Here is a 13338-nt window from a genome sequence, read left to right as displayed (position 1 = left end):
TCTACTTTTGAATCTGGATTTATTTATGCAGAGTTATGCAGAGAGACCTAAATGGTCCCAAAGCATCTCAAAGCCACTTGCTGCCTGAAGCTATTTTTTTCTAGAGATTTTGGTGAAGTAGACACTTAAAGCTTTAATTGGGAAATGGGCTTTTCAATAGGACGTGGAGAAAAATACCTTTTTAAATATTTATTGCTTCTTTTACCTTATCCCAGAAAAAGCGCTGGGTCCAGCCCATCCACCTTACCTTTGGTTCCTGAGAAGGATGCTCCAAATGTCATGGATGAGGTCATTTCAGACAAGACCAGAACTGCGGGAGGAGCAGAAAGGTCAGTGAAAAGGTAGCAGCCTTTGGAGAACCATGGTACGTGCCTTTGGCAGAGACATGCTGGATGTTTTGCAAAGGAGGGTACTGCTAATACATGAGTCTTTATCTAAGAAAGAAACACCTAGTCACTCCCGTTCTTTATACAGGTAAAGCAGTGCCTAAGATAACTACGAGCTCCATTGCTGTAAAAGGAATTGAGTGAGTTGCTTTCACATCTGAGCTTATCTTTGTTTTCCTTAACAGCTTTATTGAGATGTAATTCACAAAGCATATAATTTGCTCATTTCAGGTGTACAATTCAGTGGCTTTTAATATACTCACAGAGTTGTGCAATTATCCCTACAGTCAATTTTAGAACATGGTCATCCCCCCTCCCAAAGAAACCCTGCGCCCCTTAGACAGCACACCTCATGTCTCCCAACCCCCTGAGCCCGACACCTCCTAATCTTGTTCATTACCTTTTGAGGCAAATGGGCTCAACTTTGTTTTAATCTCAAGCAGGAATGTCTAATCACCAGCAGCAGTCACACCCCTCTAAAGATTAGAGGGGGACAAATGATAGATGCAACTGTGAATCCCAAACCTTCACACTTTGCAGCGTACCTGCCTGTTCTTTTCCTAAGTGAACTGCCACCCTGTTGCGCACAGCAGCTGCTGGGAAATTTCATCCTTTGCGGGGAGGGAGATACTGTGGCAAAGACACATTCTGACCAAGCTGTGCAGCATCCTTCGATCTCTGGCTATTCCAGAGCTCTCCATGGGTATGTGTGTGTGTATGTGTATGTGTGTGCAGGCACACACGTGTGTGAGCGGGGCGGGGTTGAACTTTAAACTAGTACCTGTGGCTGGCCAGTGTAGCCTACCAAACAGCTGCAGGCATTTTGTAAATGATTTGTTGCATATTCTGCACATGCTGAAAGAATGCATGATCACCTGTTTTTCGAGTCTGAGCACTTCCACCGACACCCAGCCGCCTTTCCTGCCCTTCAAGGGCGACTATCATAACTCTGGGCCAATGAGATACGGACGCTGCTGCCGAGACAGATGCAGTTTTAATCTGCATTGGACACTTGTCTCCACTTCTGACTTAGCACAAAATTCCCTGCAGCCCCTGCTCGTATGTATTTTTGACATTCCCAGTTAAAGTGTAGGAAAAAATGTCTAACTGGAAAGTCCTCCCCTCCCCTCTCCTCCCCATAAATGTCATATTAGCTCCTTCTTCAGTCCCTGGATGTTTTATCACCTTCTTGGAGAACAAGAAGATCTCAGGACCGGGCATATAGTAGTAGTTCAATAAGTATTTCATGGCTCTTTGTTTTAATCACTTTAAATTTTAAAATTATAATTTCTAAATTCATATAAGAAAATTCGTAAGGTATAGAAAAGTATAAAGAAAAAGAGAAGAATCCACAACCACACCAACTAACGATGATTAGTGTTTATTATGTTAGTGTCGCTTCATCCACTGTTTCTTCCTGTTTAACTTCTGAGTCCTTTTTTTCTGCTGCCATCAGAACTCTTTGCAAACATAAATCTTAGTGGCTGAAGTTGTGTGATTTATCACAGTTTACGGAGCAGTAGACATTTACATTATAATGGGTGTTCTGTGCACTTGGCTCTTGTTGAGGATTTGTCCGGTGGTAGACTTTTAGATGCTTGAGTTGCGCTGTCCAATTTGGCGGCCACTGGTCACATGTGAATGGAGGTGTGCTGTAAGGGTAAAACACACCCCAGAGGTTGAAGATTTAGTGTGAAGAAAGGAACACAGGGAATTCCCTGGCGGTCCGGCGGTTAGGACTCTGCGCTTTGAACTCGGATCTCACAAGCCGTGCAGTGCGGCCAAAAAAAAAGAATACAAAATACATCGTTAATAATTTTTATATTGTTATATGTTAAAATGATAATATTTAGGATGTACTTGGTTAGAATATGTGACTGAAATTAATTTCACATTTTTTTCTTGTTTTTAATGCGGCTATCAACCTTTTAAAATGACCTACGTAGCTTTTGCATTCCGGGCTTGCATTTGTGGCGCATGGTCTACTTCTATTTAGATCACTGGGCTCCGGAACCTGCTTTGCCCTGGTCCTTGAAGGAAATGAGGATGGGAAAGGGCTGACCATTCCTGTGCTTTGGGTTCTTAGGGAAAAGGGCTGCCACTCTCCCATTGGCTGAGGATTTCCAGAAAGAATTCTGAATGGACTCTCCCCTCCAGCTTGCCAGGTGGGGTGACCTCTGTGTCCCCTCCCTCGAGGGGAATTACAGGGGCAGCAGCACCTGACTAAATGGACCCCAACAGATTCCACTTTATTCTTAGTAGACAGTCAAAGGCCTCTGGAAGGTATAGACCAGCTCTGTCCAATAGAAATAGAACATAACATAGCACAGGGAGATCAGCTCGGTGCTTTGTGACCACCTAGAGGGGTGGGGTAGGGAGGGTGGGAGGGAGGCGCAAGAGGGAGGGGATATGGGGATATATGTTTATGTATAGCTGAGTCACTTTGTTATGCAGCAGAAACTAACACACCATTGTAAAACAATTATACTCCAATAAAGATGTTAAAAAAAAAAAGAAATAGAACGTAAGCCATAAATGTAATCCTAAATTTTCTAGTAGCCACATTCAAAACTAAATAGAAACAGGTAAAATTAATTTCAATAATACATTTTATGTAACCCAATATAACACAAATATTATCATTTCAACATGCAATCAATATATAAATTATTAAGCTGATATCCTACATTCTTGCTTTCATATGAAGTCTTTGCAAGCTGGGCTGTATTTTGTACCCACAGTGCATCTCAGTTTGGACCGGCCACACTCCAAGCCCTCAACAGTTCCACAGGGTGAGTAGCTGCCCTCTGGAACACCCCAGCTCCTCACAGAGCTCTCACAGCTATCGAATGATCCAGAAGGCCAAGCCTTCCCACTGTGACCCTCATCTCTCAGCCCAGCAACTTCATTCCTACTTTAACACAAAAGTAGGGAATGCTTCTTTGCCTTGGGGGTAGGCTCAGTAGCTCTGGCGGACCTTTCGCCAGGAGGGAGCTGTGCCGTGGACCTGGGCAGGCCTCAGACAAAGTCCAGCCAAGGTCAGAGGTGCGCGTCCTGGGAACAGGGGGTGTTGCACGTGAAGGCGAATTTTGGCAGCGGTCTGGGGGAGGTTGGGTGGCCACACTGAGGCAGACACTGCCAGGAGCTAGGGTGGTGGTGAAGTTTGGGTTCACACCCAGCTGTGCACCTTACAGGTTACATACCTAGCCTCGGTTTGCCAATCTGTAGAATGGGGAGGTCACAACTATACTTGCCTCGCTGAGTTGCAGTGAGGGCTGAGATAACTGATCAAATGCAATTCCAGTGCATTCCAGCCCCTGGCAGGGGTTAGGTTTCCTATTACAGTTCTGTGGGACGGGCTTTTCTCCTGCAGTGAACTGAGTGGTAACTCTTCGTCTTCTTGAGGTTGAGGTTCCAGCCTGGCCATCTTTCTTTTTCCAGGGCTGACTTCCTTGTCTGCTAAAATGTCTTCATGGCTGAAGAGAGCGAACTCTTTCTTACCCCCTACTGTGTAGCCCACAACGATCTGCTTCAAGTTAAAAAATTTTGAGATCTTGTTTTATTGTAAAACTTTATGTGTATCTTTTATTGTGTACCATATTGTATTGTATTTCCACATAAAAATAATGCTTTGAGTTGCCACGAGAAGAGCAAAGCAAGTCAAAACCATATTTTCCACTCTCTTGGTTATCAGGTGATGTGCTTCTGTTGAATATATTGAATTTTGAGATTCTGCTCACTTGAATGGGGCTGATACCACAGATCAGATTCAATATCTAAGAAATGTCTCTTTTCTGTCTTGGTGACAGGATAGTTTAATAACCCAATCTCATATCCAGGTAGATGCCGGGGAGCACATATATTTTGCTGCTTAATTTCCCATCTTTTGATGTCAAATTGGCCCTGCTGGTGGATGTGCTGTGGGTATCTTGTGGCTTTGCTCACCTCCACCCAAGGGGTACATGTACACCCAACTCCAAGAAATAGGAGTCTGTTGACAGACGGCTTGGCTGTGAATTTCTATATACAGCGACTGTCTTCAGTGGATGGAAAGTCTAGAATTTGGCATTTTGCTTTCACACCACTGGTGGTCAGATGTGTAGTTCTGAATCCATCGTGGACATCACCAAGCTTGTTCTTGCTGAATATTTATTTATAAATTTATTTATTTTATTTATTTATTTTTGGCTGCGTTGGGTCTTCGTTGCTGCATGTGGGCTTTCTCTAGTTGCAGCGAGCGGGGGCTACTCTTCGTTGTGGTGTGCGGGCTTCTTACTGCAGCAGCTTCTCTTGTTACAGAGCACGGGCTCTAGGCACGCGGGCTTCAGTAGTTGTGGTTCGCGGGCTCTAGAGCACAGGCTCAGTAGTTGTGGTGCACGGGCTTAGTTGCTCCGCGGCATGTGGGATCTTCCCAGACCAGGGCTCGAACCTGTGTCCCCTGCATTGGCAGGCAGATTCTAAACCACTGCGCCACGAGGGAAGCCCTGAATATTTATTTAAAGGGATCTCTTTTTTTTTTCCATTTGGGGAAATAGTTGGAAAGGTATCATTTTCAATTACTCGTGCCTTTGAGAGAATTAAATTATTCCCAGGTGCTTTGGGTCTGTGCGTACACCTAGGCTAACCCACGAAGGGCTGTTGGGCTGAGGCGTTGAGGGGGAGAAGGAGGAAGCAGCGAGGGGCAGCCGGCATCTTGTCCAGGAAGCCGGCATCTTGTCCAGGAAGCCCCGGCTGGATCTAAAGGCAGGGCTGGAGCGACTTCCTGCCCCTCCTCCCACTGGGTCTGTTTCTTCCTTCTCTCTCCTCCTCCTTCTACAATTACCAGCTGTGACACCATGTTTTTGAGTTTCAGAATAAGGTGTTGAGAAGGGCTACAGCTGTATAAATTAAGGAAAAGAAAAGAAGCTACCAAGCCTAGGTCTCTTAGCAGATAAAGCCAGGATGACAGATCTCCGTCCCCACCTCCATCCTTCTGGGTTTGATTTTTAGATTACATTGCTTGGATTATTTTAAACTTCCTTTTGAGAAGTATTGGGCTATTACAGGGCTATTACAGAGCTACAATGCTGACACTTCTTTCCCTCGGAGCAATTTTCTTCCCAAAAGGGAGACAATGGAGTACGATGGAGGGTTTCTATCCCAGAGACCTCTTACTGGCTGTGTGATGCCGTGGAGAAGCTGCTTAACTTTTCAATCCTGTTTCCATATCTATAAAATGGGAAAAATAAGACTTCCCTGTTAGGGTTGGAATTAAGATTAAAATGGAATGTTTCCAAAGCCACCTAGTATAATGCCTGATATATGGTAAGTGTAAAATACAAATGGTAACCACTATTATCATTTTAAACATCTTTATTCAAAAACATCCTGGGAATTAAGCAAACAAAGAAAATACCCAAGGTCTGCAAATGATATAGTAACAGACCCCACAGGAATGGGGAGACCTGAGGCTGGATGAGTCTTTTTCCAGCCGGTTGACCTCTCTATGCCTCTGCTTCTGTCATATGCGAGCTCTGCTAACCCTGCTTCTGTCATATACGAGCTCTACTAACCCTGCTCGGCTCACAGGAGCTTGTTACATGGTTCAAAAGTACCTCAGAACTAACGACTCTACAGATGACGTGGATTTACATTACGTTCCACAGCTTCAATCATTGTGAACCATCGTATTGTAAAAGTCAAAGACCTTTAAAAATGTAGGCTTTATGTTCTGAAGCTTTTGTGTTCCCTAATTAAAACAAATTTTTTTAGAGGTGAATCTGTCCTTGGGAATAATGCCAAGTCACTTTGGAAAGCTGGATTATGAGGCACCCACACCAAAGGTGGCAGCCGCCCTGAAGGCAAGGGGCTGGTTCCCTCCCTCCAGGTGCCTGTGACGGGAATGCCACTACTTTGGTCTAGCCCTTCTGGGTTTCTGAGCCCCTCAGCCCTGAGGCCTCTGCTATGCCACATCTGGATCTGATTCAGGAAGAGCCACTTAAGAATCCCAGGCCAGTTTCAGGGCAAGGTGGTGATTTTCCAAATGAATGTGTCCAAACTCATCCGCTTCTCTTCCTGGAACCTCTCATTACCGCCACTGTTTTAGACCAGGATGCAGGTTCGTTTCAGTAGGTGTGACTGAGAAATGGGTATTTTAGACTCTAGCTGGATATCCGGAAGGAAGCTTGGGCGCATTCTTGTCAAGCCTCGGAATAGGGATGGGACGGACGAGGGAGCTACCTGACAGCAGAATTAGAATGAGATTCTGGCCCCTGACGATATGCTTCCCCTTGATGCCTGAGCTGAACCAAGGACCTGCCCCAGGGCATGGGGCCATTCTTCCCAGCAACACCGCCCCAAACCTGCTTCTAAGCTTTAGAGAGAAGACTGTAGAATTGAGTTCTATTGTGTGAGACCAGCATAGACCTGGAGGTCTACAGATAAGTTCCAGGCCGAGTTCTAGTTCTGTGACCTTGGGGGCATCACCTTTGATGAAACTGTTTACCTACCTGTAAAGTGGGGGTATATAATACCTAGGATTAAACAAACCACTTTATTTAGAGTGCCCAACACAAAATAAGTACTCAGTGTAAGTTCCCTTTCACTTATTCCTCCTTCTAGGCCAAAGTACGTCCACATCTAGCATCTTATTTCTGCCTCACCTCAACCTTTAGTAGGTACCACTTGTGTGCCCCTTGTGCAGAGGAGGAAGGGGAGGCCGGGACAGGTGACATGGCTTGCTCAAGGCCAGTGGTGTAATGAGAGTTAGGGCTGGGGCTGGAACCTCTCTTCTGGAGAGTTCTTCAGACATCAATTCCATGTTTGGATCCCTGATCAGTAACTTATTAGCCAGAAGGAATCTTGGAGAGGTTATTCTCTAAGACCTTCTGTCCACTGGAGCTTTCTACGATGATGGAAATGTTCTATATCTCCACTATCCAGTATGGCAGCCACTAGCCGTGTGTGGCTACTACACACCTGAAATGAGGCCACTCAAAAATCTGGGGCCGGCTTCAGGGTGATGTGGTTTCAGGGTTAGGGAGGAACTGAACTGTGAATTTTATTTAACTTTGATTAATCAAAACTGAAATTGAAATAGCCACATGGGGTAGCGGGCTCTGCATGGGACAGCCCGACCTGAAGACATAGTTCCTTCCTGTGTACGTAAGAGATGAACCGTGCCCGTCAGCACCATGGATTCCGAGAGGCTCTGTGTGAACCCCTCGCAGAGCTCAGATGCCTGGTGGTGCTCAGTGAGCTCTGGGTTCCTCCTGGCCACCCCTTGGTTCTGCCAGTGGGCAAGTCAGGCAGCTGTGCCTCCAGAGCAGAGACTGGGCTGTATTCATGGCACGAGCGCCTGGCGACACAGGTCAGCAGGAGGCGTCTCTCTGGCACCTGAACCAAGGATGTTCACCACTGGGCCGACTGGAGGCCTTGGCTCGGCCGGTGCAGCCTCACACGCAGGCCTGGTAAGGAGGCCCACATAACCCGGTCAACCGGCTCCAAACACTTAATCTAGAACTCTCTGTGCCTACCCACCCCCACTGGCCACACCTGCAAGGGTGCCCATCCCGGCTGGGAGGGAGCTGACATGGGTCCACAGCAGAGAAGTGTTTGCCAGTTGCAGTCTCTGTACCGATCTTGTCTCAAGAACCTGGCAGGGTGGGAAAGAAGCTTACCGTGGGGTGTGCAAGGCCAGAGGCCCCAGCTAACTGCATCTCGGCCTCCCCTTTCTTCTCAAGCATGTTAAGTCGTCAGGTGTTAAATATTTTAGCAGCCTGCTGATTCAGAGGTAGACCGAGCAAGTGTTTCTCTGTTTCCAGGGAAGGCACTGTAACGGGTCTGATTACTGAGACTTTGAACGCCTTTTGCTTCTGTAAGGTGGTCAGAGGGTGTCTGGGAAGAAAAACCTCAGGGGAGGGGTGCACCTGTGCCCTGGGAGTGGGCAGGGTGCGCAGAGAGGACCGCAGCGTGCAGTGGACGAGGTCAGCACTGAGTCCTCAGGCCAGGAGCGCCCGTAGGTGGAGGGAAGCAGGGCCCCGAGACATGGGCATGGAGGGCGGGGGGGAGGAGGCACCAGATGTGAGGCTGAGGGGGAAAGTAGGCTGGAGGGAGGGGAGCGTTAGGTCCTGGAGTTCAAATCCTGATCCCCCGCTCTTGGGCCTTGTTGGGTGATTGGGTCACTTCTCCAAGCCTCAGCTTCTTCACGGATAAATGGGCCAATGATGTCTCCTGGGGCTTAAAGGAAGGTTAAAGGTGATTAGAGGAGGCAAGATACAGAGTACCCCGCACAAGCCAGCTTTCCACAGCCAGGAGCTGTGACGGCAGGGCTGTAGACAAGGTCCCTGAGCTGCGGGGGCTCCTGAAGGCAGCTGCATCCCCATAGCGGGCTCAGGCCCCCAGCAGATGTGCAGCCAGGCCAGGTGCTTAGAAGGCAAGCCAAGGTCTCCCCCTTAGGGAGGAGCCAGGACACTGGGCGGCCCTCCACCCTTGGATAGAGGGTTGGGGTGAATGGGCAGGTGGGCAGTCGGTGGGCAGGTACTGCGGGGGAGTGACGCGTGCGGTTCACTGACTCCCAGCCCGCTGCCCGGCTCCCTCCCTCTGGAGGTATCAGGTGGTTCACTGGTTCCCCCCACTCACTGTGCGCCTTCACGCCTTTGCCAAGCGACTGCACTTCCTTCCCCTCCCTGCGCCACAGTGTCCTCTGACGCTAGATCAGGAGGTGGGTGTCATGAACCTGAATTCTCCATCTAGAAATATTTGGTGGAACACATGGTGATGGTCACCTCTATAGAAAGTGGGTGTTGGCCTCTGGCCAAGAGAAGAAGTCACGATCTTGTTTCTTTGGGAAGGTTAGACTTGCAGATGCGGCTCTTGGTTACCCAGCACCCGATACTCTGCGTGGCACACAGTGGGCGCTCCGAGAGCCTTTGCTGAATAATTCATCTCAACTCGCTCTCTGTTGGAGGCTTTCTGTCCTGGAAAACCAGGTCAGGTGGTACTCCAGGGGCAGATGGCCAGGTCTAACTTCTGGATCTGCCATTAGACTCTCCAACCTCGAGCAAATGCCTTAGCTACTCTAAGCCTCCGTTTCCTCACCTGTAAAATGTGTATAATGCTGAGATCCACTACAGGCAGATATTAGGGAGATCACATAAAAATAATGTGTGTTAAAAGCTTAGCCGAGTGCCTGTCTGGCATGCAGTAAGGACTTAAACATCAGGGGGAATTTTTGTTATTAATGCTGTTTTTACTACTATCATCATTTGAATGATAATAATGCTATTATTTGGGCAAGTTACTGGTAAACATTTGTACTTTTTTTTTTTACATCTTTATTGGAGTATAATTGCTTTACAATGGTGTGTTAGTTTCTGCTTGATAACAAAGTGAATCAGCTACACATATACATATATCCCCATATCCCCTCCCTCTTGCGTCTCCCTCCTTCCCATCCTCCCTATCCTACCCCTCTAGGTGTCACAAAGCACCGAGCTGATCTCCCTGTGCTATGCGGCTGCTTCCCACTAGCTATCTATTTTACGTTTGGTAGTGTATATATGTCCATGCCACTCTCTCACTTTGTCACAGCTAGACACAGACCTACTAGAGAATGGACTTGAGGATATGGGGAGGGGGAAGGGTAAACATTTGTGCTTTGACACAAGGACTCGTTGAAATTTGCCGAAGTTATTTGCATCTCCCCTGGATTCTTTGGAAGGTGTCATTACCCATTAAAGAGATATGGGAACATAGGTATATGTATAACTGATTCACTTTGTTATAAAGCAGAAACCAACACACCATTGTAAAGCAATTATACTCCAATAAAGATGTAAAAAAAAAAAAGCTACCTCTCAAACTGTGGCTGACAGCCTCCCCACTGGAGCGGCCCTCAGTGTTGCAACATTGTGTTTGATGCAAGGTCAAGCCATCAGGGGGAATGCCTTCTCTCCCTTGGGGAAGCTAGGGCTTTGTGGTTAACCTCTTGCCAAGAATGGCTGCAAAGAGGCTGAAACCTAACATTTGTGGCAGGGATGGAGCGCCTGTGTGGGTAAGCCCAGCCAAGGCTGCACCAGCGGAACGCAAGCTCTGAGTGTGTCTTATGGGTCAAACTGCCCGACTACTTAGGAAGACGTTTTGAGCTGCTCGCCCATCCCAGACTCCTAGAGGAAGGGGCAGGGATGAAAGTTGTCTGGCCGCCTGACTTCCAGATGCTGTGGCACAATAGCTGGTGAAGGAGACCCCCTCCTGGCAGGTGACCAAGCGGCTGGTATTTAAATGGGCGTGGCCAGAGTTGTCAGAAAGTGAGGATTTGGATGAGGGGAGAGTGCCAAGCTTGGGCTTGAGGTCTCAGTTTAGGCCACACTGCCGCTCAGGGCCACCTTTTTTTTTTTTTTTTTTTTTAATATATATATATATATATATTTATTTATTTATTTTGGCTGTACTCGGTCTTAGTTGAAGTATGCAGACTCTTAGTTGTGGCATGCATGTGGGATCTAGTTCCCTGACCAGGGATTGAACCCCAGCCCTCTGCATTGGGAGCGTGAGGTCTTACCCACTGGACCACCAGGGAAGTCCCCCAGGGCCACCTTTGAAGGATGTCTGGTGAGGCCTGGTAGCGGGGATGCTCATCCTTTGAGACAGGTACCACCCATGTCTGGCTCAGGCATTCGTAGTCCTGAAATAACTGAACCAGAAGGATCTTCAGGCTCCTCATTTTACAGGTGAGAAACTTGAGACCTCGAGAGGGTGTGTGGCTTCCGTAAGGCCACACAGCTTGTCAGGGGGCCCCTGGTCTGACTCGTATTGAATGCAGTTCTTCTGGCCTCGAGACCAGGGCTCTTTCCAACAAATCCACTGCCGTTCTAGTGAGCAGGCATTACCTTTCCTGTACACAGCAAGCACCCCAGGTGGGCCTGGTATGCACTGACGTTATAGATTGTTTTCTGGAGGTGGTGGTAGTGGTCTAAAGTAACCTTGTCCTTGGGTTGTATCCAAGAAAGCTGCATGTGCAGGCTTCCTCCAGCTATTTTGCGAAACGAGTTAGACTGAAGCCTCTGCCCTCTGCTGACCCTGGCTTTCCTTCGATTGTGACCAGTACCATTTGCAGTAGGATTGCAGGAAAACCATTATGAGGAGCTGGTTGGACAAGAGCTTGCAGATTCTCTAATTCACCAGGATTTGGGGAGTGTGCAGATACTGGTGGGGAGGGAAGTCTGATTAGAGTTAACTCAGGAGAAAGTTCTGCTGAAACTTGAGTTCACCTCCTTCTAGCCCAGTGTGTCTATGTGAGCAGTTTGCTGAGGAAACTCTCAGACGATACTGCAATCTGTTTCAGGTTTCTTTACAAACAGTTGGGCCATGAATCCTTGGGAGATAAAACACTCTTGATGATCACTGCAGGGTCTAGTTTTGCTTTTGCACGAAGATGGGAAGCTTATGTTAGAAACCACCAGGCTCCCTGCTGAGTCGCTGTTTGTACCTCTTCTGTGGTTCGTATTTGATCTTCGGTGGAGAAAAATCTTCTGTAGAAACGGCCTCACCCGGGAGCAGCGGCATTTTTGCTTTTCAGAAACCCCCTTTGCATTTTGCACTCGGGAACTATGACTGACCCAAATGGGACAGTGTCACACTTTCCTCCTTCCTCCTGGGAGTCCTGAAAAGCCACTGGCTCACAAGTCCAACGAAGGGCATTTTATGTCTTCTCTTCTAAATTCCTTTTCCTCTGGTATAAGAACTGGAGAAATGTGTAAACGCAGAGGCAGGCCCAGACTTTAGAGGCATTAGCAGAAGCAACTCCAGCATGGCTGAGAGATGCTGGCCAGACTCAGACACCCTTGTCCTTGGGTGACCCCTCTACCTGCCTTGCCGCTCCCCCTACTTCTCCGCCCTCTGGGGAACCGCACTCTGGTTCATGAGACCATAGAGGCTCAGGCGAATGTAGTGCCTGTGAAGCCTTCTCAACCCTCCAACTCCCCAGGAGTACCCCCGCCCCCGGCCCTGCCCAAGAATTGAGAGTTCTGTTACCTGACCACAATTTTAAGACAGAAGCAAATGTATTATAGTTCATATAGGATTTCACACTTTGCAGAAGAGGTTGGGTGTTTTCAGCTGGACAGATATGGGTTCAAATTTGTCACTTATTCACTCTAGGACATCGGTCCGGTTACTTACTTGCTTGAGGCCTCAGTTTCCTCATCTGTAAAGTGTGTATGAAGTCAGCACCTACCTCCAGAGGACTGTGTGATAGTGTGAGGGAAGTGCCAGCTCGGGGCTGCCACAGGCAAGCACCCAAAATATGTCTGTCTCCGTTTGAGGGGGAGGCCTCTGATGGCAGGGTCTGTGCTGGTCCTAGTCTTTAGCACAGTGGGCTACACATAGTAGGTCCTCAACAAATGTTTGTAGATTGATTGTGTGTTGTCCAGCAGATAGAGGGTGTGTCTGTTTGGTGCTTCCCTCAACAGAGAAATACAAATCTACTAGCCAGGTTAGTTCAGTAACACAATAACAAAATCATTGTAATTGTACATCATACATTCATTCATTTATTCATTCACTCAGACTGAGGGCCTCCTACATAAAGGTCAAGCTAGGTGCTCTAGGCAGGGTTTCCGATCCTCAACACTATTGGCATTTTGGGCTGGGTAGTTGTTGGGGATGGCTGTCCTGCACATAGTAGGATGGATGCCAGTAGCATCCCCCAAGTCATGACAATCAAAAATGCCCCCAGAGGGGCTTCCCTGGTGGCGCAGTGGTTGAGAGTCCACCTGCCGATGCAGGGGACACGGGTTCGTGCCCCAGTCTGGGAGGATCCCACATGCCGTGGAGCGGCTGGGCCCGTGAGCCATGGCCGCTGAGCCTGCGCGTCCGGAGCCTGTGCTCCGCAACAGGAGAGGCCGCAACAGTGAGAGGCCCGTGTACTGCAAAAAAAAAAAAAAAAAAAAAAAAAAAAAAAAATGCCCCCAGA

The 13338-nt window shown here is 47.9% G+C and overlaps 1 protein-coding gene across 1 annotated transcript in view; it reads left to right on the top strand.

Moving 5' to 3' along the window:
- TACC2 (transforming acidic coiled-coil containing protein 2) overlaps nt 1-13338 on the top strand; it is a 181545-nt gene that overhangs the window by 42937 nt on the left and 125270 nt on the right. The window contains exon 5 of the mRNA XM_060098683.1: nt 216-329. Within this exon, the coding sequence (XP_059954666.1) occupies nt 216-329 (114 nt within the window). The remainder of the gene's footprint in view (nt 1-215; nt 330-13338) is intronic.

Source organism: Mesoplodon densirostris, chromosome 1, assembly GCF_025265405.1.
Source record: "Mesoplodon densirostris isolate mMesDen1 chromosome 1, mMesDen1 primary haplotype, whole genome shotgun sequence".
Taxonomy (NCBI): domain Eukaryota; kingdom Metazoa; phylum Chordata; class Mammalia; order Artiodactyla; family Ziphiidae; genus Mesoplodon; species Mesoplodon densirostris.
The sequence above is the reverse complement of the archived record's forward strand: the minus strand, read 5'-3'. Positions and strand labels throughout refer to the sequence as shown.